This window comes from Emydura macquarii, unplaced genomic scaffold (genome assembly GCF_026122565.2).
Source record: "Emydura macquarii macquarii isolate MOO-44397 ecotype Brisbane River unplaced genomic scaffold, CSIRO-AGI_Emac_v2 contig_1790, whole genome shotgun sequence".
Taxonomy (NCBI): Eukaryota; Metazoa; Chordata; order Testudines; family Chelidae; genus Emydura; species Emydura macquarii.
In genome coordinates, this window is record NW_027131927.1 from 3,522,428 (window position 1) to 3,549,711 (window position 27,284).

Genomic DNA, 27,284 nt, shown 5'->3' on the forward strand with positions numbered 1-27,284 from the left:
GAGCAGGAGGGGCTGGGAGCCAGGACTCCTGGGTTCTATGAGCAGCTCTGTGTGGGGAGTGGGCTCTGGGGGTTAATGGGGGCGGACTGAGGTGGGGGAATCAGGACTCCTGAGTTCTTTTCTCTGCTTTGGAAGGGGATTGGCACTAGTTGACTAGCAAAGGGGACTCGGAGCAGGACACCTGAGTTCTGTTCTCCCGTGCCATGTGACATTGGATATTCATTCTAATCTCTCGGTGTCTCACTTTCCCCCTCTGAGAACCCTTGTTTGGCAGGGCACCAACGTTGGCCAAGGTCTCATGTTGGCCGAGTGCTTTGGGACACTCAGAGCACTGACGTGGCGTGAGGTCACAAGTCACTCTCTTATTTCTCTCTTTCCCTCTCTCTTCTTCTCTCCACTAGATCCTGCCAGGTCTGGCAGCTGGACCAAAATGCCCAAGATCATGGTGCCGGCACGGCGACCCCTGCACCAATCCCTTGCCAAGGCTTTGCTGGCGTCAGTCCTCCTGGCTGAAAACTTCTCCCAGGCGGGAGCTGTAGAGACGGTGCCGGAAAGCAACATGACCTGCCAAGGGTCCAACAAGTGCCAGCCGGGTGTGCTGCTGCCCGTCTGGGAGCCAGACAACCCCTCCTTCGGTGACAAAGCTGCGAGGGCCATCGTCTACTTCGTGGCCATGATGTACATGTTCCTGGGGGTCTCTATCATCGCCGACCGCTTCATGGCCTCCATCGAGGTCATCACCTCCAAAGAGAAGGAAATTACCGTCACGAAGGCCAATGGCGAGACCAGCATCGGCACGGTGCGGATCTGGAATGAGACGGTCTCCAACCTGACCCTGATGGCGCTGGGCTCGTCCGCCCCTGAGATCCTGCTGTCCGTCATCGAGGTCTGTGGCCACAACTTCCAAGCTGGGGAGCTGGGCCCTGGCACTATCGTGGGAAGCGCTGCCTTCAACATGTTTGTGGTGATTGCCATCTGCGTTTATGTCATTCCCAACGGGGAGAGCCGGAAGATCAAGCACCTGCGGGTCTTCTTCGTCACGGCCTCCTGGAGCATCTTCGCCTACATCTGGCTCTACCTGATCCTGGCGGTCATCTCCCCGGGCGTGGTGCAGGTGTGGGAGGCTCTGCTGACTCTGGTCTTCTTCCCTGTCTGTGTGGTCTTCGCCTGGATTGCCGACAAGAGGCTGTTCTTCTACAAGTATGTCTACAAGAGGTACCGCGCTGACCCGCGGAGCGGCATCATCATCGGCACCGAAGGTGAGTTCCCCAAGGACATCGAAATGGATGGCAGCTTCTTGGCCAACGACCACCGAGAGAACGTCTTCATGGATGGGGCAGCCTCTGCATCCCCTGCCCTGGCCTCTTCCACCCAAGAGGAGAAGGAGCTGGATGAGAGTCGTAAGGAGGTGATCCAGATCCTCAAGGACCTCAAGCAAAAGCACCCAGACAAAGAGCTGGAACAGCTGGTGGAGATGGCCAACTACTACGCCCTGCTTCACCAGCAGAAGAGCCGAGCTTTCTACCGCATCCAAGCCACCCGCATGATGACCGGGGCTGGCAACATCCTGAAGAAGCACGTCTCGGAGTTCGCCAAGAAGTCGTCCAACCTCCTAGAGATGCCGTCAGAGGCGGAGGAGGAGAACTACAGCAAGATCTTCTTCGAGCCCTGCCTGTACCACTGTCTGGAGAATTGTGGCTCGGTCACGCTGACTGTGGCCTGTCAGCAGGGCGGGGAGGGCAACCACACCTTCTATGTGGACTACAAGACGGAGGACGGCTCGGCCAAGGCGGGCTCTGACTTCGAGTACAGTGAGGGGACGCTGATCTTCAAGCCAGGCGAGACACAGAAGGAGCTTAAGATCGGGATCATCGATGACGACATCTTCGAGGAAGACGAGCACTTCTTTGTCCGCCTGCTCAACCTGCGGGTGGGGGATGCCGAGGGCATGTTCGAGTCTGACTCTGCGGACCACCCGACGGGGCGGCTGGTGGCCCCGCTCATTGCCACCGTCACCATCCTGGACGACGACCACGCCGGCATCTTCACCTTCCAGGATAAGCTGCTGCGTGTCAGCGAGTGCCAGGGCACCATGGAGGTGAAGGTGGTGCGGAGCTCCGGGGCGCGGGGCACGGTGATCCTCCCCTACCGGACAGTAGAGGGGACAGCTCGTGGAGGGGGCATTGACTATGAGGACGCCTGCGGGGAGCTGGAGTTCAAGGACGATGAGACAGTGTAAGTACAAACCGTCGGCCCCTCTCGTTGACATCATCAAGGCCTGGTCCACCTTGGCGATTCATCCAGCATTGCCGTCTGGTGATGCTCAGGGTGTGTGTGCACTTCAAGCCCCAGCTCCCGGAGTCCTGGGATTAGGCATTAATCTTGGCTTTCATTATTTAAAAACAATTTAAAAGTCAGCTTCTAGCCCTCTTGGTTGGGGCAAAATGTTGGAAAATGCAACCCCCTACTGGCCCCAAACACAGAAGGTGAAAAAACTCAACAACCAATATATGTATATTTAAATCGGATGATTTTTGAAGGCTTGGGGGCTGGCTATCCTGAGATGCCACCCATCAGTGGCCAGCCACTATGGAAAGCCAAGATCCGTGCCAGATGTGGGGTTTGCCACCAGTGGCTGGAATTGGGGCAAATCTTCAGTGCAGTCAGGGTCTTGGGCTTGATTGCTTGTTGTCCTGGGTAGCCTGTTGGTCAGTGTGGATTGAATTGCCTCACTGGGTCCGCCATATAGGTGGGTCTAGCTCGAGCTATACCAGCTGGCACTTTTGGTTCTGGAGATTCCCAGTTTTATTCCCTGGCTGTCGGCCAGGATCACCAGACCGTGGAAGGTGAGTGTAAATTCAGCTCTGGCCGCGCTTTCCACTGGGCGCAGTGCCTGAATGAGATGCTGAGCTGCGGAGAATCTGGCCCTTCATATGTTACCTCTTAAAAGCCACCTCTTCCTTATGGCTCTGTGGTGACTTTTGGGGTGTGTGTTTGTGGGGGTGGTGGGGGCACATCAGCTGTAAGCATTCGTCCCCCGGCACCAGTGTCCATTTCCTGCTGCCCAGGTAGTCTGTGATAAGAGAAGGAAAAGTATTGCCCTGAGCTGGCTGGTAATATTGTTCTCTGCTGGGTGGAATAAGAACTTCTCACTTGTATGTCATGTGTCCTATACTGCCAAAGCAAAGGGTGATTCACCATTAGCAAGAGAGAAGGGCTATATCTGGGGTCTGTCCCCTCTCGCACCGTGAAGTTCCTGGCGTGCAGCAGGAGTGAAGACCTAGGCAGTCGTGTGTATAGGGATCACTGTGCTGAGGGCCATATTGTGCGCACAGCTAATAGCTCTCAGCTCCCCTTGATCTAAAGAGTCCCAGATCACCTTTGTTCCACCAAGAGTTTTTGGTTTGCAGCTGGAATGGGGGGCGGGGGCGTGCTATGGCCGTGAAAGATGTGAATCTAAAAGGAGCTGCTTGGAAGCCGACCAAGGCCTGAGCTCAGACAGTGATGGCAGGGGAACCTAGGTATGCTGGCTTGGAAGATCTGCCCGGTGGCATTGGACTGATTCTACCTTTGCTGGCTGACCCACAAGTCTCAGGTGGCTGCGATGACGAAAGATGTGATTCTCTTCAAGTATCTTGGCTTATTAGAGCTACTGGAGCCTGGATTTTTGACCAGCTCGGTGAGAACTTGTCACGCCATGCAGGTAGAAAAAGTGCACCCAAATCACTGCTGTTCACACTGGGAGTAAAGCGCCTCTCCAGGCAGGCTGGGCTGGCCTGATGCTGTAGGGGCTCAGCTGGGACACAGGAGATCTGGGAGCCTTGGCTTTGCCCCAGATGTATCTTGGAAGCTCAAACAACTCACCTCCTATCTCTGGCCCTTAGGTTCTGCGCTTGTATTAAGGGAAGAACAAGCCTTCCTTTGTCTGTGTAGATTGTAAACTCTTTGGAGCAGGGGGTCTCTCACTTGTGTCTGTGTAGCGCCCAGCCCGGTGGAGGTCCCTGATCTCAGTCAGGGGGTCTCTCCAGAGCTCAGCCCAGTGGAGCCCCCCGATCTCATTCAGGGGGGTCTGTGCAGAGCCTGGCCCAGTTGCGGTCCCCAATCTCAGTCAGGGGGGTATGTGCAGGGCCCAGAACTGTGGGGTCCTGATCTCGGTCGACAGCCCTCGGTGCTACTGGAATACAAATTAGATTAATTTGTGGATTTCCCACATTAGAATATAAATCAGAGACAAAAATCATTGTCTCCTGGTGCTCCCACATCTATCTGCCTGTCTCCAGCTGTCGTCTCGTGTCATATACTTGGGCTTGGTCTACACCAGAATCTTTTGCCAATAGGACCATGTCGATTAGGAGGGTGATTTTCTTTGACAACATGTTTATACCGGCAAAAACCCCAGGGCAGATGCAGTTATAGCTAAAAAAGTCCTTTTGCTGGGGTAGCTAATGTGGTTCAGTGAACTATGCCGGGAAAAGCCCATTTTTGCCAATAGAAGCTGTGTCCCACATGAAGGGTTTGCTGGTATAGCGAAGACGGTACGTAGAGTTTCCAACCCTCCTGGATTGTCCTGGTGTCTCCAGGAATTAAAGATTAATCTTTAATTCAAGATTATGTCAGGTGATGAAACTTCCAGGAATACGTCCAGCTAAAATTGGTAACCGTGCCAGCATAGCTCTACCATCAGATCCTGTCTAGGGTAGACAAGGCCTTAGATCAGAAGCTCTTTGGGGAAGGGACTTTCTGTTCTGGGTTTGTACAGCACCTAGCGCAACAGGGTCCTGGTTCATAACTGGGCCCGCAGGCGCTACCATAATACACCTAAAAATGTACAGTGGCTAGCACAGTGGGGGTTTGGGCCGTGACTGAGGATCAGAGAAGTTACCATAATAAAAATAATTAATAATAATCACAGCTTCCCCGTTCCCTAAATCCTTTATTTGTATGTAGCTATTTCCTTTTTTAAAGAATTATATCATCGCTCTGATGCCGGCCTCCCATCCTGCTCCCTTGGTGCTAATCCCACCACCCGCAGCAGTGCAGAAACCTGGATGAATGCCTACGAAAGCCAACGCTAAATTACTGCTTCAATTTGCACAGTGCCACTTTGAGGAACTCTTTTAAAATGAATTTTTTAAAGGCATAATTAATAACATTGCCGCCGCACTCGCTCTCGTTTTTAATAAAACATGTATTTTTAATTATAGCACGACTGCGGAAGAGTTTTAGGTGGAACTGGGAGCGGCTGGTTTTAAAGTCCAAGTTCTCTTACTTTGGAGGTAGCGTCAGGAGTTTAGCCTGGCCACAATACCAGAGGGAGCATGGTTTATCTCGACTCAGCTGGCGTTTGAGTGGGATTGTGGAGCAGAGCAGATGGGAATCGGACCCACCGGCCGCGCTGATCACGCTGGGAGACATTCGCTGCTGGTGTTTGCTTTTTTACTCTTTAACTGTTTATTCCAGGACTGATATTCCCTTCCCCAGGCTCCACTGTGATTTATGGCCTGCCAGGAGGCATGAATGCCATTCTAAACCACCCACAAACCGGGGGAATGTCACCCAAAGCTGAGACGAGGCCTCCTTAAAATGCTCCTTTGTGCCGCCCGGCTGGATCGACGTGTTTGTCCGTGTGTGTAGTGCTGTCAGCTCAGAGCTGGAGCCTCAGACGTACCCACAGATCCATGTACTTAGCAGCCGGGCCTGCTGCTCCAAGTAGCCTTCTCTTTGCCCTGGGGGGGGCCCTTGTCTAAGATCTGTGTCAGTGTTGGACTCATTCCTTGCCCTCTCTCTGCTGCGGCTGCCAGAGAAGAGAGGGCCTCGTTTGTGTGGGCGAATGACAGAAACAAGAGATGGAAAAGGCCAGAGAAGGAAGGGGCTTGTGAGTAAGAAATGGCACTAAGAGACAGGACGCATGGGTTCCCTTCCCAGCCGTGCCACAGACTTGCTTGGGACAAGTTGCTTTCCCGCTCCGTGCCTCAGTTTCCCCAAGGCGTGTGACACCACTTCAGGGAGCTGTGCGGATGATACACTGGGGGTGCTTTCCCACTTGAGTTAATGCTGCTGGAGTGTCCATTTTGCAGTGGCAGGGTCAGCTGAGGTCATGGTTATGAAAGAGCCCATGTTATAAACAGCTGCCATATCCCACCCAGATATAGCTGCATTTGAGCACTGGATGAACAGTCTCTGACTAAACAGCTACCACATCCTGCCCTAGAGGTGGCTGCATATCGGTGCTGAATGAGCAATCTCTGTATAAACAGCTGCCACATCCCATCCCAGAGGTAACCTGTACCTCAACAATGGCTGAGCAACCATCCTTGTATAAACCACTGCCATGCCTCATCCCAGAAGCAGCAGATGAAGAATCCTTGAATAAACAGCTGCCACATCCCACCCCAGAGTTAGCTGCATCTCAGCTCCCGCCCAATGATTCCTACAGAAACAGCTGGGATGCTCCACCCCACCAGTGGCCGAGTGATCCCTTTACCTACAATTGTTATGAAAAGGCAACTGAGCAATGGCCAGTGCAGCAATCAGCACAGCTAACTAGCCACATCCCCGTAAGCCTGAGCTTTGCCGCAGGAAATGGGCGTTTAACCTGCAGAAGGGGTGCAGGATCAACGAAAAGCCTCTCTGACGACTGGCATTTCCTGCCCAACAGGCAAGGTGGCGTTTGCAGAGAGACCGCCCCTTCGGGATTGCTTCTCTCTCGTGCAGGCGCAGAGATTCCCCGTTAGATTTGTGTGCAGAAGCAGGGAAGCCCCGGTGGATTGATAACTATTTGCAAGAGCAAACTGCCGGCTGGCTAGGGCTCGGGAGCCTGCAAATGGGGAGACTCAGAGAGCAGCGGGAGCTGGGATCGTGCGGGCACAAGACGGACAGGTGGGACACAGGGCAACACTTGGGCTGAGCTCTGGCTAGTGTGGCCTTAGGGTGCAGTGCAGGTGCCATTCTGGGGCTCACAGGGCCCTGTCCTCTATTGCTCTGCGCCCAACGCAAGGTGAATACAAAACGCTCCTGCAGCACAATCGCCTCACCCTTGAAGGTCTCCCAGGCAGGTACCAACCAGGCCTAACCCTGATTTGCATGCTCTGTGCAGAACCCACCAATCCTTTCCACACCAAGTGGTCCAGTTCATTCTGGGAACCAGGCTGACAGGCGGCGGAGGGTGCTACAGACCTGGGAATCCCCTTCTCGAGTAGATGTGAAGTCAGGCTACCCCATGGCCTGCAAACCTCCCCCATTCTTCATGGCCCTAGCTGCCTGGAGGATTTTGGCTCAATCAGCTGATCTCTAGGACCTCAGCTACCCTGTCCCTGTCTGAACAGGCGCTGCAAGAAATCACTATTGATTTCCCAGGTTGATTATCCTGCAGGCCCCCAGTTAATCAGTCCCACCTTTTCTGGCCCTACTGACAAGCCAGGGAAATTAATGAGTTGTTACAGTGAAATGTACGCGGGAGCTGGTGAACCCTGAGCCCCGCTGGCAGGGAAGGTGGGATGCTCCGGAGGGGAGCCAAGGCTGCGCTTGTCTAAACAGAAGGAGGGGGCCGTGCCTCCCATGCCAGCTGCATCACGAGGCTCCGAGGGGGTGAAAGCTGGTGTCATCTAAAAGCATCTTTCCTCCCGAGGAGGGGCTGCTTCCTGGCCTGGAGCAGGGAGGTAGCAGATTGTGGGGCCTTACAGGTCAGTTTCCCGCTGGAGGAGAAATCAGCCGGGCAGAGGCTAGGTAGATCCTTGGTCCAATTCTCTGCGCCAGTCCTGGAACGGAGGCAGTCGCCAATGGCGCTTGGGCAGTCCCCTGCATTGGCCAAACTCCAGTGCAGAGCAGGCAGAGATTTCTTCCCAAGGCCCGGTGCTGGTTCGACGGAGAAAGATGAAGAGCAAAGGTCGGTTGCTGTTTGCACCAGCTCCCCTGAGAAGCAGCAACAGCGCAAATCGAACCCCTCTCCCACCCTGCAACATTTCTTTAACGCCTGTGCCCTGCTCGCCTGCTGTAGCACTGCAGCAGGGCTGTGATGGTTTATTTACGGCCCAGCAGCCCTGCACCGTCCCAGCAAAAATCAGTTGCTGGGAAGCTCTGATCCCAGTGGCCAGGTCAGTTCAGGCCCAGTCCAAACAGAAGGTTTCTGGCCCTGATCTGCTGATCTCTCGCCCTTTGCTGGCAGAACTAACATCCGGAGCGCCTGTCTCTGGAGTGAGCTGTTGTTGACTCTGAAAGGCAAGTGGGGGGCACCCAACTCTCAGTCCCGCTGCACGGGGGAAATTCACCAGGGGGCTGAATCAGGCTGGAGGTGCTGCCTAGGATTGGACGTGGCTCCTGTCCTTCCTCAGGGGTGAAGGGGAAGGAGTTGGGGTCCGGCTCTGAGCTTTGCAGATCAGGCCCATCTCCGCTTTGCTGCTTTTGGCTGGCATCCCTACTGGCGTGCTGCAGGCGGAGAGAGAGCCAGCTGAGAGAAAACCCAAACAAATGAGACAACCACTAGGCCTGACCACCCACCTCCAGTTCCTGACACTGGGGAAGCCGATCCTAGCAGATCTGACTGGTATGAAGCGTCCCCAACATTTTCCTTTGCTTAATCTCCTCCCACAATGCCTTATTCATGCCCTCCCCCTGCCAAGGCTGGCTGTCCTTGCTGTGATGGAGTATCTCTGGGAGTGCACCATCTCCCCGCACGCAGCGGAGGATTTATTGGGGCGCTGCGATTGCTCAGTGCTCAGAGCTGTGTCTGAACCTGCTGTTCCAAGAGGGGGAAGTGCATAAAGGAGGCGTGGACGACTCATTTGCTGCCTTTTTCTGTCCATCTCCAGGGTGCTAACACCCGACAGCTGTTGCCACCTGACAGCCATTTGGCTGTCTGCGCGAACTGAGTTTGAGGGGTCTTGGTTTGCATCAGCGTGGGCGCCAATTGGCAGAGAGGCCCTGGAGGCTGGACTCCCCTCTAAGCTGCAGGCAGAAGCTGGCCTCACCTCGTGTAGCAAACCAGAGATGATAGCTGCAGTGCTAGCCAAGGCCTGGGGAGATGGCTTAAAGGAAGGGAGTGGTGGGGTGGCCTGGGAATGAAGGCATCTGATGGGAGGGGTTGATCGAGTGACTAGAGCCCTGGGTTCTCTTACTGATGTGGGGAGGGGTGTGGATCTTGTGGTTAGAGCAGGGGATTGGAAGCTGGAACTCCTGGCTTCTGATTCCCGTGGCGGGGAGAGGATTTTCATATTGTCATTTGAGCAGGGGGAGGATTCAGTGCCAGGACTCCTGGGTTCCGCTGCAGACCTGCTGCGTCTGCTATTGACATTAACCCTCTGTTACAAAGTGCTTTGAGATGGATGGCTGCGAGGAGCTAGGTATTATGACTATGAATCGATCTTCCTAGGTTCCCCAAAACCCTGGATCCTGCTACCCAAACGGCCAGCACAGGTGCAAACCCCTTCCCTTGACTTTTAACGGGGCATCCCTTTGGAAAGGTCTCCCCGTTAGCCATTATTCCCCTCTCCTTGTACCTAGCAGCAAATAACTGTTCACAGTCTAAGCCAGGAGCAAAGCTGTGCCAGCTCCTACCAGCGACATTTCAGGCGGCGCTCGATTCTTCCACCAGCCTGCGAGCTAACAAAGCCTTTCCTTGCCTCAACAGCCAAGTTTCCTGCTCGCAGCGAGCGCCGCAGGCCCAGCAGCCCAGCTGCCAGCTGGGAGCCCACTCACTTCCAGGCTGCCTTATGAAATCAGTGCCGCAGCTAGAACGGAAGCTGCTGCCCCAAGCATAAACTCTTGCTTTAAAGGGAGAAGGAGACCTCATTCCTTTCTTTCCTTTCCTTTTCCTTTATCCGAGTGCTTCTGATTTTGCGCGACCCCTAAGCAGGAGGTGGGAGGTGGGGTTCTCCCATTGCCAGCTTGTGATTAAATTGCAAAAAGCAGAACTTGGGGAAAGCAGAGCCTAGTGGTTAGAGAGCGAGCCTGGCACGCACAAACCCTGTGTCCAATTCCCTGCCCTGCCCCAGCCTCCTTGTGTGTCAAATCACATAGGCCTAGCTCTCGCTGAAGTCACTGATTTCCTCTGAGGTAGTTTGTGGTTTGAGCAGGGGGAACTGAGTGGCAGGACTCCTGGGTTCTATTCCTGGGTTTGGGAAGGGAAGAGAGGGGGCCTCTCCTGCTCCCTTCATTTATTTCAAGGGGGGCTAGGTGTTGTATGAGGATCTGGGCTTTTAGTTGCTCTGTGCCTCAGTTTCTCTTCCGTAAAATGGGTGTAATAATATTGCCCTACCTCACGGTGGGGGGGATTAGCGTGTGAGTTGCATGATAAGGGGATGGGGGCGGTCCTGTACCTCCCTGGGAGAAGTGGGTGGAAATCTCTGATGAGTCTTGTAAATCTCTCACAGAGAGTTGTGGGGGTGGGACTCAGATCTGACACGAAGCTGTGATTGTCAAAGCACGTCACGCCCGGGCCGCTTTGTGCCGTGCTGGCCGCGTAAAGGGGTGAGCAAGGGTGTGGCTGTAGCGCACTGCACTGTGGCTATTCTCTGCCCCCTAGAGCCCACAGCGGGTGGAATATGAGTCAGAGCAGCCCTGAGTCTGCTCTGACTGACACTGGGGGCTGGGTTGAATCAGAAGAATGCAAAGGGGGCTTAAAGGCACGTAGGACCCCAGCCCAGTCAGAGCAGAGAGCTGGGAGCGGATGAGCTAAGCACGTTAGCTAGAGAGGCCAGGAGTTTATAAAGTCAAATGTAAAATAGTAACCGAGGGAGGGATCATTGCTCATGGCAACATCCCATCTCCCTGTCTATCAGCGGGTTGCTAAGATGCCAGGCAGGAGGACTAGGAATCAGAACTCCTGGGTTCTATTAATGACTCAGGGAGGGAACAGGGGACAGGACAGAGCAATGGTGTTTTTCTGCCCTCTTAATCACTCTGGGAGGGGGTTTTAAATAAAACGTTGTGACAATATGTCCAGGCTGGGCTCGAGGTCGATTTATTACTGACGAGCGATTTATTTCTTTCCCCTGAAAATTTTTGGACCGTCTCAATTAAAATTTTCCTTAGGAAATTTCCAGCGCTTTCATTACAGTTTCGTAGGTTTGAGCTTTAAGAATTTTCCGTGAAAACGCAGGTGTTTGGAGGCAAAAATGTCTGTTTTGTTGAAAAAGTTGGTTTAGATGGAACATTTTCCATAGGCTCTGCTGAGCACTCATTCTGGATTCGCACCCAGTGCTGACCTCGGCTCCCTGTGTAGCACCAATGGACTGAGTTTCAATCCTCCCACTTACCTTTATTCCCAGAATAGTCTTGGACAAGCTTCTCTGTGACTCAGTTTCCCCACCTGTGAAATGGTGATGAAAGTTAGATTGGGGCAGGGACTGTCTCTTGGTTCTGTTTTTGTTCAGTGCCTAGCACAGTGGGGTCCCGGGCATTACAGTAGTTCAAATAATAAAGATTAACAACATGCTCTGTGACGCTTTATCCCCTCTCTAGTGTCTGGAGCACATCATACATTTATGGGTTTTCCTCTGCCTCTTTGCTAATAGCTCTGGGCCTTCAACACGAGCAGTAGAGATTTGCGTTTGTGGATCCAGACATCACGAGGAATTGTGTTAACCTCCAGGGAATAAACGGGGCCAGAGGGTCAAATGTCAACACGTCCCCATCACAGTCCCCCATGGATCAGGCAGACAGGCTGTGGGATTGTGATTACAGAAACCTTGGGGTGGCTTTGTCCCGTGGAAACAGCCACCATTAAAAATCTTTACAAGCTTTGAGTGACACTGCAGAAGAAGGTGGGAAAATGTTTAACACATTTGAAACAGAGAGTATGAAGTCTGAGTTTCATTCTAACGACGCCCTTCTTCCATTTAGCTCTCCAAACTCTGGGGTGCACCTCCCTGGGGGTCATGGAGGAATGTTGGGGGGGCACGGCAGGGCCTGGACTAGCTCCCATGGGGGGCAGGGAAGGAGCATCACCCAGCCCCATTCTGCACCCACCTCCGCTCCGGCCTTGGCTCAGCCATAGTTCCAGCCCCAGCCCCAGCCCCGACTGCGGCCCCAGCCATGGCCCTGACTTCCAATCCTGGTTCTGGTCCTGCTCCTGGCCCTGGGTCCCGACTGTGGCTCCCAAGGGGGCATGGATAGTTTCCATTACAGACAAGAAGGGGCACAACGGAAAAAGTGTGGGGCGGCACTGGTTTAGCTGTAGAGAGTTTTGTAAGGACACCCCTGTCTGACTGTCTGTTAGATGGTATTAAAGGTCCCTATAATTATAATTGTCCATTTTTGGGGGAAGAGAGAAGAAGTTTTTTGGGACAGGCTGGAGCTGTTGGCACCAGTGTGGCTGAAATCCCGTCCTGTTTCCCAGAAGACAAAACAAGACAAAGCAGGAGGGAAACGACCAGCAGAGAGAGAACAGTCAGCTTTTGTCTCCGGTGCTAACTTGTGCGACCAATCTCACAGTTGGAGAAGCACATGGGCTGATCAGCCAGCCTGAGACCTGGCAAACTTGTACGTGTGTTGGGCTGTTTAGGGCGTTGATTTTAGCTGCCTCGCTGGCCACGGGCTCCCAGCAGTGTTGGGAAAGAGGCGGTCTTGCCTGGCTAAGCCAGAAACTTCAAGATCTGTGTCTGATTTCTAATTGGAATTTGTCTGGTTTTCATGTCTGGCAGTTGGTCCCTTTCTCCGTTAGATCAAGAAACCCTGGAGTTTCTCCTCATTTGCTCCCCAGGAAGGTGCTTCGAATCTGCAAACAAGTCACCTCTCAACCCGCTAAACACTAAACAAACTCTCTGGCTGTAAGAGCTCAGTCTCAGAGTGGAGTTATTTCAGAACAGCTATTCCCGAAGGACGCCCTGTCTGCATGCTCTTAACCTGGGGTACCAGGGCCTTGTTCCGATGCATGCTGGATCCACCACAGATCACAGGGAAGAGCAGAAATTAGTGGATGTGCGTAGGTAAACCTCTCCGAGACTGGGACTGGGCTAAGGCTGCCTGTTTAAAAGGCCGAGGGGCCCTGCAGTTGTAGGTTTGAGTCCTAGTAGCACGGCTAAATTTCAGCCAGCTATTTTCGCAGGAGTTAAGAGTTGGATCATCCTTAATCCCAGACTTTCTGAAGAGAGGGTCGGATCCCCGCTGGTATAAATCAACGTTAGCACCATTGAAGGCAGCAGGACCAAATTCCCAGAGCTGGGAATAGAATCTGGGCATCCTGAGGCCTAGACCCTCCTTCTAACAGCTAGATCACACTCTCTCCCAGAGCTGGAAAGAGAACTCAGGAGCCTGACAGCCAGGTGTCTGCTCTAACCACTAGACCCCATTCCCCTCCTCCGAACAGACAATAGACCCCAGGAATCCTGACAGCCAGACCCCTGCTCTAACCACTACGCTACTCTTTGTGCGTGTTAAACTTGCTGTTGGACAGAGGAATTGTCCCTTTAGCATCCAGCTCCCAGCTCCTTCCTCCCCTATATCTAGGGCCGTCCTTCTCTTCCTCGCCCTGGGTCAGCTTGCAAGGACAGCTGGTCGGCCTGCACCTGTCGGCCTCATGAGAACACAGTCGAGAGTCACCCCAATGGCGTGAGATTTCCTACTCCTCTCTGACCTACGACGAGAGGCGAACCCAGGAGCCCTGACTCAGTCTCCACTAAACCCCACTCTGAGCTGCAGATAGAACCCAGGCGTCCTGACTCCCAGTCCCCCCTGCGCTAACCCACCAGACCCCCGCACCCTTGAGATGGCGACAGAGCCCAAGAGTCCAGATCCCAGTTCCACTCCCTTGCTATAACCACTAGTCCCTCCTCCCTCTCATTTCCCCATTCTAACTACTAGACGACATTCCCATCCCCCTGATGGTCTCGTTGCTAGTAGGCCAGTGGGGGCTGGTAACTCTCTTCCCCTGCCTCCCCTCCCCCGCTCTTTGCAGCAATTAATCCTCTCCCTTGATGTATTACTGCGTGCACGTCTTTCAAACCACTTGCAAACCCTTCATCAAATCTGGCATCCATGTAGCACAGCCACTGACATTTCTGATTGCTGCTTTTGGGTTTGTTTGGGTTTTTTTTTCAGCCTCTGTGATTTTCCAAGAGAGTTTTCTGGGACTTTCTCAGCATTGCTTCAGTCCTCTCCCCCCTCCTCTATCACAGGAAGGAAAAATTAATCTGGTGCAAAACAGCCATTCGCGCCTTTAGATGCATGAAGGTATGTCAACCTTCATGCTTCAGGGCATAAAGCAACATCTGACTCTGGGGGTCAGGAAGGTCTTTCCCAGAGGGCTGGTTATTCCATAACAGCCCACTGAAGGGGCCTGGCACCTTCCTGTGAAGCATATGGCATTAGCCTCTGTTGAATCCTGGATTAGACAGACTGAGAGTCTGATCCACTGGGGCAATAACTGGCTATGTAATGTAATAGCTCTGCCGAGCCAGCCTCCCCCGCCCTTTGGTGATCCTGGAGTTACAGCAGCAGTTTGGGGCATGTGAGTCTCAATTCCCCACCCCTACCTTCCTGCCTTGCATCCTCACACCCTACTGAAATCCGCCACTCCCCCTCTCCCCCCCAGCACCAGGGAGCGAGCGAAGAAGCTGGATGGCTCTTTTCCATTTCATTCCGTTCCCCCCGCCCCCAATCTCACCTTTCGCTTGGCATTACTCATCGTGGAGACCGCGAGCCAGAGGGAAAAAGTGTTCATGAATTTTTAATGCCTCGTATTATGTAGGTGCTGACAGGCTGCTTTATTAATGGCTCCGTTCCTCTTTCCTAGGTTAGGAGAGAGGGAGGAAGGCGACTTTGGAGACGAAATTTGGTTCCATTTGTTTGCGGAAATGAAATGGAGTCAAATTAATTACAGTCAGGCTCGTCCTTCCAAAGGGCAGTTATTTTCCCCTTCGCTGGCTGATGAGATCCGGGCCTGTGAATGTCCAATGGGATTCGGGTTGCTCCCTTAGGAGACCTTGGATTTACCTAAAGATGTGGGGAATGGCTTCTGGGCTGCATTTCCTGGGCTTTTCTGCCGTCTTTGCAAGGCACAGATTTGTGTGGGTGGCCGGCGTGACTTAGAGCGACCCCAGCGGCTGCTCTAACTTCCAGCAGCCTGTTGCGGGCTGCCTATGTGCTGCTCGGCAGGCCAGAATCTCTGTAGCGCGATTCCTCCAGCTAGGCCCCAAGGGAACCGGATGGATTTTCCAAAGAGGTGAGCAAGCTGAGCCCTGCTTGTGGGCACTGATTGTGTGCTGACAGCCTGATTTTTGCCCTGTGCCTCCTCTGGCCAGTTAGGCTAGCCCAGTGTTTCTCAATTAAATTTGGCCACGGAACCCTTTTGAACTCGATAAATAATTGCGGAACCCCCAAACTCTTAACAGTATTTTTACATATGGGGCCAAAAAAAATGTCGAAATAAGCAAATTATATACAAACAACTAGGTCAGCGTTTCTCTATTAAATATAAATTAAATTACACTTACACTCGATACCCTCCGCTGAAAAATCCGGGACATCTTCCCTTTTTCGGCGGCGCGGAGAACAGCTGCTCGCGGCGCCGCGGAGAACAGCTGCTCGCGGAACCCTAACAGTGTTCCCGCGGAACCCCAGGGTTCCACGGAACACCAATTGAGAAACAGTGGGCTAGCCTAAAGCAGGAGGAAAAGGCTGGTAGAATCAGAATAGGCGCTTTCAGTGCAAGTGAGTGTGATGCAGTGGGCAGGAGCTAGGATGCCTGGGTTCTGTTGCCAGCTCTGTGTAATCTTGAGCAGCTCATACCCCGCTTTGTGCCTCAGTTTTCCCTCCCACCATTTGTCTTGTCTATTGCAGCCCTGCATACACTAGAAATTTGTACTGCTTTAGTATAGGGAAGGGGAACAAGGCTAGGTCTACACGTGGGAGGCTTTACCGGTGTGGTATCCCACTATACCATACCAGCAAAGTGCTTCTAGTGCAGACACAGCTTACACTGGCTTACACTGGTATAGCTGCCTTACTGGGAGCAGAGCACAACTACATCGGTGAATAATCACGCCTCGAACCAACAGAGTGATACAGGGAGCGGTTCCAAGTTGAGACCAGGCCTTAGACTGTCAGCTGTTTGGGGCAGGGTCTGTCTCTGACTGTGTATGTGTGCAGTGCCTGGCACAACGGGGGCCCTGATCTTGGTCAGGGTCTGGGCAGAGCCTAACACAGTGGGAGGCCCTGATCTCGGTCGAGGTCTGTACAGCGCCAGGCACCACGGGGCTCTGATCTCAGTTGGGGTCTCTAGTTACTATTGTGAGACAAATAACAATGCTGGGTCTTATACCCTGTGACTGCCGAAGACTGCAGGCCAAGACAAACTCAAGTCCTTGGTTTCTAGTCAGAGTTACTCTCCAAGCCGCAGTCCCAGGTGTTTGGGTAGTCCACGCTTTCTGGTAACGTTGATTTTAATTCAGCTCTTTGGATTAGGATGGGAGGGTTGGGGGAAATCATTGTGACACCATGTATTGCTGTAGAAGTGAACATCTGTAGACCCCAATATCTAGAGGCCAGTTTAGAACTGATGATTAGATCTGGGCAAATCACGGGGTTTTCGGTGTGCTGGGAATTCTGAAAAAAATGCGTTTCATGTTGAACCGAAAATTTTCAGCAAATCGAGAAGCCAAAAAAATGTTAGTTTTGGGTTGAACAAAATGGCTTGTTTCCATCTCGAGTGTTTTAAAATGTTTGAAAGTCATTTTAAACTAAAATTGGAGGGAATTTTCCAAAGGAAAAGTTATTTAGAATCGAACACTCGAAACATGTCATATTCAACAAGTCAGAACAGAATCTTTCAGTTCTGGGAGGAAGTTTTGGGGGTCTTTCCTTCCCTCCCCCCTCAACCAACAATTTAGCGAAGTCGATAGGACATTTGCAAAAGGACTTGGTGTTGCTAAATCTGTGTTTTTCACCGAAGAAAGATTTAGATGAAAACTTTTGCCCAGATCTTCTCCTTAAAAACTAATAACTGGATCATAGATGGTTGCCAGGGCAGTTACTGGCACTATCCGGGCTCAGCCAGGGTGCTGGCACTTGTCACCATCAGCTGGAGTGACAGTGGCCATCGGTGCATGGAAAGGACGAGCGGGAGGGCATTAGCATTAAGAAATGTTGTTCCAAAACCATGTGACCTCCCTGCCAGCCTATTGGGAGCCAGGATCCTCTTGGATTTGCTGGCAGTGTAGCAGTTCATAGAGCCTACAGGGGCTCTGATTGGTTGGTGGGGTGAGCGATGGAATGTTCGCACCTCTCGGAGCTGTCGTCTCAGGCTCTCTGCAGACTTAGGCAGGCATTGGTAAGCTCAAGTCACGCTTTGTTTTTCAGTCACAGGGGTTAGCAACTGACATCATTTGAAATGAAAGCCAAGGTTCGCTTCTTCGCTGACCCCAGGAGCTGGGGCCTCTGGGATTAAAAAACCCAGGACATGTGAGCACCTACAAGATCTGTAATCTCCCAGCTAAGGGTATCAGAGGAGCTCACCCAACTCTGGGCATCTGGCAAAGTCTGGGCTGTGTATAGACTGTAGTTTATGGTCCTGTTTTAACTGATTGCCAGTTAACATGAGTTAACTAACACTATTGTACATGCTAGTCTGGACACCCCACAAATGTCTGTCCCGGGACATAGATAGAGTAGGAGGGGACCTCCAAGTCAGGGGATCTGAATTTTGAGGTGAAGTCTTGGGGAAGTTTTTTGGAGTGTTGGGGGTTGAGTTTGATTTTTGGAGCAAGGTTTAGGGGTCCATATTTTGGTTTTGGTGTCAACATTTGGATCTTTGTTGTGCATTTGGGGGTGAAGGACTGGGTTCTAATCAGAGTTTGGGGGTGAAGATTTAGGGGATCTCTTCTGAAATTTGGGGTGAAGGTTTGGGAGTTCAGTTCGCAACATGGTGTGACATTTTAGCTTGATTTCACTTCATCCTGCCCTCTCTCTGAGATGCAGGAGAAATAATGGGAACCTGGTAGAAGTTGAATTTCAGGACTCGTGTGGCTCTTCCCTTTCCATGGGGAGAAAGCGGGGGGCCTGGTGGGCGACACGGCAAATCTGAAACCCTGGCTGGGGTGCTGTGGCATCACAAGTAGCATCAAGGCTTTGAAAGCCAAGCCCAACTGTTCTCCTGAGTGACCATGCGAGAACTTCACAAGGCGTTGGCACAGCAAGGCGGGCAGGTCTCACGGGAGCAGCACAACCTGGGCACTGGGACAAATGGGCCATCTTTATACGGCACCATGTGAGTCTTGAATGATCGGCACCGTTTCACTGGTCCTTCCTGCAGCAGTGCCACGCTGGTTCTGCCTCTGGGGCGCTAGAACCATCCCAGTTATTCCCCCCTCCATTAGAAACCAAACTCTGGCAGCACTTTGAGTGACCCCTGATCATCGCACTGATGCCATAGGGACTCTGCCGGGTTGCCATCTGGACAATGGAGGTGATAACCGGAAACCTTCCCATTGTCATCCCCAGAACCAGACACTGGGCCGCACGGGCAGCAACCAGGCCCCTTCGCTCTCCCCCGCCCCACCTCCCATTCTCCATGCAGCCAGCACATGTATTTTTATTGCTGCTTCTTTCCCTTTCCTTCTAAAAACATCAGGCCAAAGTAGCGTATTCCTGTCCCTGCAGCTCCAGCCTATCACTGTTTTCATGTGTATTTCCAGCCTCTTTTCCCTGCAGAAGGAACAGTTACTCACTCAAGCATGGCTCTAAGCTCGTGGTAAGCTGCGGAGATAAAACAACTATTCTCCCGTGTCGGGCAGCTGGCACAGCGTGGGGAGAGGATTAGAAAACCAGCGTGCTTAAGCTTCCATCAATGTTATGTTCGCAGCGTGTACCCAGTGAATTAGAAACAAAGCAGAAATACTCTTGCTGGAAGGCTGCAAGAATACTTTATTCCTTCAAAACCTAACACACAGCACCCAAATGCAGAGAGAAACAAAGCAGGCTGCTCCCTCAGGCCTTGTCTGCATGGCTGCCTCAGTAAGGGTTGTGAAAATACACCTCCCCCGGCAACAAAACCCCTGGTGCACAGGCAGCTATGCCGACATAACTACTATCGTGCAGGGTGGCGGTGATCCTGTGCCAGCAGCTAAATGCCTGCTGGCGGCATACGCTGGGTCGATACTAGAGGCACCGGCTCTGTAGTGTAGACACAGCTTCAAGCAGGGAAGCATGACTGCCTCCGCCATGTGCAAGCTTCCCCCCAGCCTACCGGCAGGACCAGGTGGCCCCAGGAGGTTGAAAGGGATGGTTTGTCATTTTAACCCAGTGATCAGTGTGCCAGCCTGGGGGAGCAGGAGGGGTGGGCACAAGCACTAGCAGAGAGGGTTATTTAGAGGCTGGTGGGACTTGGATCCACAGGGGATGGGGGCTGCTTTCTGGGCTGGAGGGTGCTGGTTTTTCAGCTGTCCTGGTAAGTTATTGGGCGGCTGCAAATCAGTTTCTGTCTCTGGCCCCGTTACTATCCAGGCTGAGCTCCTGGTGATGTAATGAGGATAACAGCACTGCTTACTGCTCTGGGAGGGGTGAGGGGCAGGGATTGGGAAGGGCTCAGGTTGTAAAGTGAGAACTTCACTATTATAAACTCTGTCTGGCACAGACTGCTTGCAGCGCCTGGCACAATGGGGGGCCCAGATCTCAGTTGGGGTCTGTGCAGCGCCAGGCACAACGGGGGGCCCAGATCTCAGTCAGGGTCTGTGCAGCGCCCGGCACAACGGGGGGCCCAGATCTTGGTTGGGGTCTGGGCAGCATCTGGGACAATGCAATGATCTGGGTCTACTGCTGGGATAGAAATGATAATAATAATAAGTCTTAGGTACTGCCGTATGGATCGGTGAATTGGCACCTAAATTAATTTCCCTTCTATCATCGACATGCTTTGTCGATCTTAATTAGTCAATCATGATGACCTTGCCAACCCTCTGGGCAGCATCATTATAGGTGGGGAAACTGAGGCAAGCAATGTTAGCAGAGGCCTATATTTTCAAGAATCCTTAGTAGTTTTGGGGGGCCCAACTGAAGACACCTGAAAGGGGTCTGTGCTTGAAGGTGGGGGCATCTCAGAACTCTGAAAATCACACCCTTGGAAGACATCCTGAACCTCCAGATAATGAACCAACCTAAATCAAATTTGTGCCTGAACAATCTCTAAAGTCTAAACAGAAAGATTTAAAAAATATCTCTCTATATATTTTTTTTCACCAGCAGATTTTTTAAGCAGGAAAAAGGCCAGATTTTCTGTAGGCAGCTGGATCTCTTCGCTTTCTGATTTGTTGGCTGGGATGGTGGTTATTCCAATGGAAAATCTATACAGTGCCTCTTCAGGGGAAGAAATTACTGCTTGGTTTTGTTGCTTCTTTAAAAAGAATTCACCCATCTGGGGCAGGGAAATCTCCTAGCAATGGGGTGAGGATGTTTCACAATATGGAATACGACAGGCCTTTATTTTCTCAAGGGGTAATGAAAAATAATCAGCAGCACACTCGACCCTCTCCTTTTCACACTTCCACACTGAAAATTGGAAAGGTTGACTTGGGATCTTCCAGACAGATTCCAGGGAGAGCAACAAAAATGACCCAGGGTTTCGAAAACCCGACCAAAGAGGAAAGGTTAAAAAAACTGGGCGTGTTCAGTCTTGAGAAAGGAAGGCGGAGGGGGAAACGGTCGTCAGATCTGTTAGTGGCTGTTATAAAGAGGACGGGGATCACTTCTTCTCCCTGTCCACTGAAGGTAGGACAAGAAGTGACGTGCTTGATCTGCAGCAAGGGAGCTTTAGGTTAGGTATTAGGAAAAGCTTTCTAACGCTAAGGGGCATTCAGCTCTGGAAGAGGCTCCCACGGGAGGTTGTGAAGTCGTGGGAGGTGTTTAAGAACAGGTTTGACAAACTAGGTTTACTAATCAGACCTCAGCACAGTGGCTGGGTCCTTCCACTTCTACGTTTCTTGAGTCTCTCCTTGACATTGTCTAGTCAGAATCAGAGCTCTTTCCATCAGCTCAAAACTGAGGTTCAAGGGAGGGTGCAAGAAATTCAGAACAAATGGTGGGAGGGCAAAGCAAAAGAAATCGGAGCATTCGCTGACAGACATGACCTGTGGAGCTTTTTCTGTGAGACAAAGACCTTGTACAGACCGCGCTCATATAGCCTCACCCCGCTGAGATCTGAAGATGGTAGAACCCTTCTTAACGACAAGGAGTCCATCAAAGAGCACTGAAAGGGAGACTGCCAAAAGCTTCCAAATCGAGAATCGACTGCGATCAATGGGACCATCAGCTCCATCCCTCAGCACCCAGTCTGGGAAACTCTCGCCAACCCCCCAGCGCCTGTGGAGGTCAGGAACACAATTAAGCAAATGAAAAACAATAAAGCATCAAGTCCTGATGGCATACCAGCTGAAGTACTGAAAGTGGGGCGGGGGGGAACACTGACAAACAAGCTTCACTTGCTGTTTCTCAAAATCCGGTGCACTGAAGAAATCCCCGGTGACCTACGCAGCGCTAACATCGTCACCATTTTCAAACAGGGAGATAGGGCTGACTGTGGCAAATATCGAGGCATTGCCCTCCTCTCAATCCCTGGGAAGATTCTTGCTAGAATCTCACTGAATCATCTGCTTCCTCTTGCAGAGGAAGTGTTCCCAGAGTCCCAGTGTGGCTTTAGACCATCACAAGGCATCACTGACATGATTTTCGCAGCTAGGCAGATCCAGGAAAGAGGCCAAGAACAACCCCAGGAGCTGTATGTGGCCTTTATGGATCTGACCAAAGCCTTTGACTCCGTCAGCCAGGAGACTTTGTGGAAAATCATGTCAAAGTTTGGCTGCCCAAGTACATTTACCACCACTGTAAGTCTCCTCCATGACCAGATGACTGCCTCCATCCAGTGCAGTGGCTCTACCTCTGAGCCCTTTGCCATCCAAACTGGTGTAAAGCAAGGTTGTGTACTCGCACCCATTCTCTTCTCCATTTTTGCTAGCAGCTATGACAACACTAATCCAAGACCATCTGCCACAGGACATTGGCATCCAATATTGGACTGATGGCAACCTCTTCAACCTCTCTTGTCGCCGTGCCAGAATAAACTAACATTGGCAACAATAACTGAACTCCAGTATACAGATGCGCTGTAGTTGCACACTCGAAGGAGGATCTACAAACAGCCTTTAACTGCTTCGCTGAAGCTGACAAAAGCTTAGGGCTAACCCTGAACATCAGCAAAAGAAAAATTCTCCACCAGCCTGCTCCCTGTCAATCATCAGACCTAGCAAGGAAGATCTATTGACAGAGAGCAATTGGAAAATGTAGAATACTTTGCCAATCTTGGCAGCCATCTCTCACAGAGGGCAAACACAGACATTGAGATTCTGCACAGAATCCACTTCAGCAGACTGTCTCGCCAGCTGCTCAACAACCACGACATCAGAACCCACACTAGTCTTTTAGTATACAAAGCGGTGGTAATTCCAACTTTCTTCTACGGCTGCAAAACTTGGGTGACCTACAGCAAACACCTGAAAAACCTGGAACGCCAGCACCAGCCCTTTCTCTGGAAGATCCTTAACATAAAGTGGGAGGATCACCACATTAACATCAGTATCCTCACGGAGGCCAACATCTTTGGTGTTGAGGCCCTGATTTTCCAGCTGAGGTAGAGTGGGCACTGCGTGCGCATGCCTGATGCACACCTACCAAAACAATTGCTGTACGCCCAACTCACCAAAGGAGAAAGGAAACAGGGAGGCCAAAAGAAACACTTTAAGGACACCCTCAAGACAAACATCAAGAGTTGTGGCATCAACATCGCACACTGGAAGACAGTCTCCCAGGATAGGGATAACTGGTGAAGACTTGTCAGAAAAGGAACAGCCACTTTGGAGGAAAATCGCCTTGCCCTGGTAGCAGAAAAATGCCAGAAAAGAAAGGCCAGATGACTGTCATTAGCAATCGTGGCGCAGCCCTGCCTTCCAACGCCACCTGCAACATCTGCCAGCGAGTCTGTGGCTTCAGTCACCGAAAAACCCATATAAAATAAAATCTGTGAAAGATCATCCTCGACCACCCTGGATTGCCAACGATGGATTTAAGAGCATAGGAATCGCCCCCTGAATTTCATCGGAGGTGCTTCTCTGGCCCCCATCACCGTAGTATCTGGACACCTCAGTGTCTTTATCCTCCCACCCCTTCCCACAAGGCAGGGCAGTGCTGTGCACTGTTCAGCTTTCCAGCTATAACATGGAAGGGCCAGGTTTTCAAATTGATTCCCATGGGAGTTAGACACCTGGAATTTGCATCTTTTGGCACCTCTATGCCTTTAAAAATCTGGCTCTAAGAGACTTTCCTCCAAAGAATCTGTGGCAAAGTAGAGGTTTGAACCCACGTCTCCTAAGTTCTAGGCCAGCTGCTTCAAAGGAGGGTTCCCTCCAGTGATGAGGTAAAGAGGAAAGTCCGTTGGTAGTTATGGATCAGGGTGACAGCAGCTATGGATACCTCATCTGGAGGCCTGTCCACCAAACCATCCCCAGCCACAGGACCCCCAGACCTTCCTGGTCTACATGGGTCTACATGTAGACCTCCCTGGTCTACATCCCTTGGGAACTCCCCATCCAGCCAATATTTCTGAGTGTTCCCCATTTTTTCCCATCTTGACTCAGGACAAAAAGTCAAAATCGCAAACATGTTTGCAAACCGGAAACCGGCCCCCGCCCCAGTTCCACTCAGCTCAGTGGGAATGGTCCCTTTTGACCATTTCAAAATGTCTCATTTCCATTTCAACCTTGTTTTCAACCTTTTGTTTTATATCTATAGTCAAATCAGCTTAAATTTGGAAACACACATTCATTCCGATTCGAGAGACTGGCAGAACGTTTCCTTTCCACAATTTCCAAACCTTTTTCTTTCCCCTCCCTCCCACCCCCTGAGGCAGGCAATTAATTGAAACTGATCCTGATTCGCTTTTGACGAATCGGTGTTTTAAATTGAAAAAAGCCGGGTCGAAAAATTCCCAACCAGCACTGCCACAAAGGCAGCCGGGTCAGGAGTTGGATCTATTGCTTGACAAAAACTGGAATGCTTCCCAAAAACTCCCCCAGCTCCGAGAGACATTGAATTCCCAGCCCAGAGCCCCGGTGAAATATTTTTTCATTAGTGGCCTTGGTGGTGGGTATAAATTTTGCAGCTGGTGGAACCTCTGCAGCTATGTGTCTCATTCTCGTTATTAGCTTTTCCTTCGGGTTTCTCACGGGCTGGCTTCAAGTGCCGTTAAAATATATCGGGGAGCAGGAACCTGCTGACTTAATGGGTCCTTGACGACTGCCTGTGACCTCACAGCTCCTGTTGTAACCACAGATGATTTAGTGGCAATCGCAATGGCTGCCTGGCGGGGTCTTTCCTCTTGAGACCGTGTGTAGCATCCCAGCAGGCTGTCTCTTCCATCCTTCCGTATGATAGTCTTATTACTGTTCTTACAGGAGTGCTGGCTGAGTTCAGGGCCCTGCGGTGCATGGCACTTTACAGAAATCCCAGCTCCACTAAAGTCAGTGGCAAAATTCCCATTGACTTCATGGTTTCCTCCTTTCTCCAAAGAGTTTCTAATCTGCAGATCAGGAGGAAGGATAGGTGATTATCCCCATGGGGCAGATGAGGAAACTGAGGCCCAGGGAGGGGAGGCTGCTTACCCAAGGAGGCTGGGACAGCACCAGGAATCAAACCCAGCACCCCTGAGCTCCAATACCTTGCCTATACAGCTAGCCTGCCCCTCTGTGGGTCCTGCTTTTATTACGGTACCGTCTTGAGATCAGAGCCCCATTGTGCAAGGTGCTTGACAAACCCATAGCACAATGTACGTGCAGTCAAAGGGTGGGAGGGGAAACTGAGGCATGGCATGGGGAAGGGATTTGCCCCAGGTCACCCGGCAGCTCAATGGCAGAGCCGACAGTAGAAGCCAGGCGTTGTGAGGGCCGAGCCGATGTGTTCCGCCCTCTGATTGGGTGTTGATGTTCTCCGGGGGCCCGGGTGAAAGGAGCAGCCGATTTCTAGTGGGACGGAGACCCAGGCTACAAAATGCATCGGGGCTAACTGGTCCGCTGAGCCCCAGGATGAACAAGCCCCCAAGCCCAAACGCCCTCTTGTCCCCTACAGGTGGCCCCAGGGATCCCCAGGGGCTCAGTTTTCTCTGAGTTAGCTGTTTGGGGCAGCGATCTTTTCCGTGTCTCTGTAGGTGGTGGTTCTCCTGGATTGAGAGGGGGATAGGATGCAGGGGTTCTTTTCCCAGCACTTCTGCTGTGTGGCCCGTGGCAGGCCAGCTCCCTGCTCCCTGCCTCAGCTTTGCCGTCTGTGCAAGGGGGTTTAGGATACTGGCTGTGCATGGCACGCTGAGGTCTAGGGATCAGGGCTAGAGTCAGAACTGCCGGCTTCTGGTCCTGCTTCTTGTCCAGTTGTGTGAGCAGGGAATTGGGAACCACGACGCCTGGCTCTGCTTTTGATTTGCCACTGGATTTCTTTTGGTTATTTGGTGGGGTGAATTTAGTCCTGGTGGAAGATGCTGGTATCACAAAACTGGATCAAACCTGTAGGTCCATCTAGCTGCGTAGCCCTGCTCCCCGGAGACTAGCACTAGCTGCTTCAAACCAAGGAGCAAGATGCTTCCCCTAGTGGACAATGATGGGATAACTTGGTGCACAAGGCGTGTTCCCTCCTGACCCTTGATTTTTGGAGGTTGTCTCATGCCTTGGAGCATGAAGGTTTGTAGCCTTTTGCTTATGTTTAACTATTTCCTATTCTAACTCTGGATGTTCTCATTCTCCATTTAAATATCTGACCATTTTCTGCATCCCGCTAAAGGCTGGGCCTCAGTTTGACTCTAATTAGAACCAAGCATCTGATTTCCAGTTACTCTGTTCCGGCGCTAGAGGCAAATTGGCTTTTAGCTCCCTTTGTGCCCTTCTGATCTTGCCCAGCCCCTGGTGTCAGTCTGAGCAGCCACAAGGCTGCTCTAATTCACACTCTGCCCCTTAAGGGCTCTGGGGGGCAGAGAATAGCCGCAGCGCAGTGCACTCCAGCCACTCCCCACACCATGTGGGGCATTCTCAAGGGGCCATTTCCACTACATTAAGTTACCGATGCAGCCTGAACATGACTGTGAATCAGGCCCTATTTTATTTTATTTTATTTTATTGTTGTAATTAAAAATCTGTTCTCGCCTCCTCCAATAAAGACGATAAATCAAAGGCACTGCTTAAGTTTTAAATTATAACCACTGCTTAAATAGCCCTCGGTCGCGAAAACTAATTAAGGACAAATCAAGAAAAGGGAAAAGATGATGAAGTTTTTTTTGTTTGTCCTATCCTCCCTGCTTCTTCACTGGTGAAAACCTCCACCATCAAAGCCTTGCAAAGCATCTGATATGAGCTCCCCACTCCTGCAGCCTCCTCCAAGTCAATTGTCCAAGCAAGGGACTGATCACAATTCCCTGTGATGCTCCTATTAGAGCTAGCGTCCAATTAAAAGAATGTTAACAGCCTGTTGTGCTTAATTGGATAGGAAAAGCTGCTGCAGGAAGTGGGGAGGGAGGGAAAAGGCCCTTGTGCAAAGTTAGCACAATGGGCCTCTGAACATGTGTCTAGTTAATGCTGTGTTACTAACGGGAATTGGATTTGAAATGAAAATCATACCCTTTTGTCTCTTCTGCCTTGCCACACCAGTCACGTTTCTAATGTGGGGTGGTGGATGCGTCTGCCATAGAAGATTGCCGGTTAATTAAAGCAGTGAAAGTCTCTTGCGGAAATTTCCCAATGAAGTGGGGATGCGATAACAGTCTATCAAATGATGACTGGGATAGAGAAGGGAGACAGGGAGGTCCCCTTTTCCATGTCTCACAACACAAGGCCAAGGCGCCCGGCAGGGAAATGGAAAGGTGGTACATTCAACTTGGGTACTTTGTGTAATGGTACGGTGGAACTCCCTGCCCCATGAAATTGTCAAGGCTGAGAACTTAGCAAGATCCAAACAGTGATGAGACATTTCTATGGATCTCAAGAATACCATAGTAATGCTAGCAAAAAATTTTGGAAAAGACATTACAGCTCCTACTTTAGGGTTTAAGCCAGTCTCCGGTTATTAGAGATCAGGGTGAGGTCTAGTGTGTGGGATGGGGATCCACACGCACTATTATACTCACATGCATACACACAAGCATTCACACAGAAACATATGCACACACACAGAACCATACATGCACACGCAGAGGAACATTCGTGCACACATGAACATGTGTAAGCACGCACACATGCATGTATACACACATGGACACAGACACACACATGCAC

General features: G+C 51.4%; 1 protein-coding gene across 4 annotated transcripts in view; it reads left to right on the forward strand.

Moving 5' to 3' along the window:
- The first annotated feature begins 415 nt into the window (after positions 1 to 415).
- SLC8A2 (solute carrier family 8 member A2) overlaps positions 416 to 27,284 on the forward strand; it is a 60,375-nt gene continuing 33,506 nt past the window's right edge. For 3 of the 4 annotated variants that reach the window (XM_067557291.1, XM_067557293.1, XM_067557292.1), the window contains exon 1: positions 557 to 2,235. In XM_067557291.1, coding sequence (XP_067413392.1) covers positions 560 to 2,235 — 1,676 coding nt within the window. In that variant the 5' untranslated portion in view covers positions 557 to 559. Of the gene's footprint in view, positions 2,236 to 27,284 lie in introns of all 4 variants that reach the window. The other variant, XM_067557290.1, reaches the window with a different exon arrangement.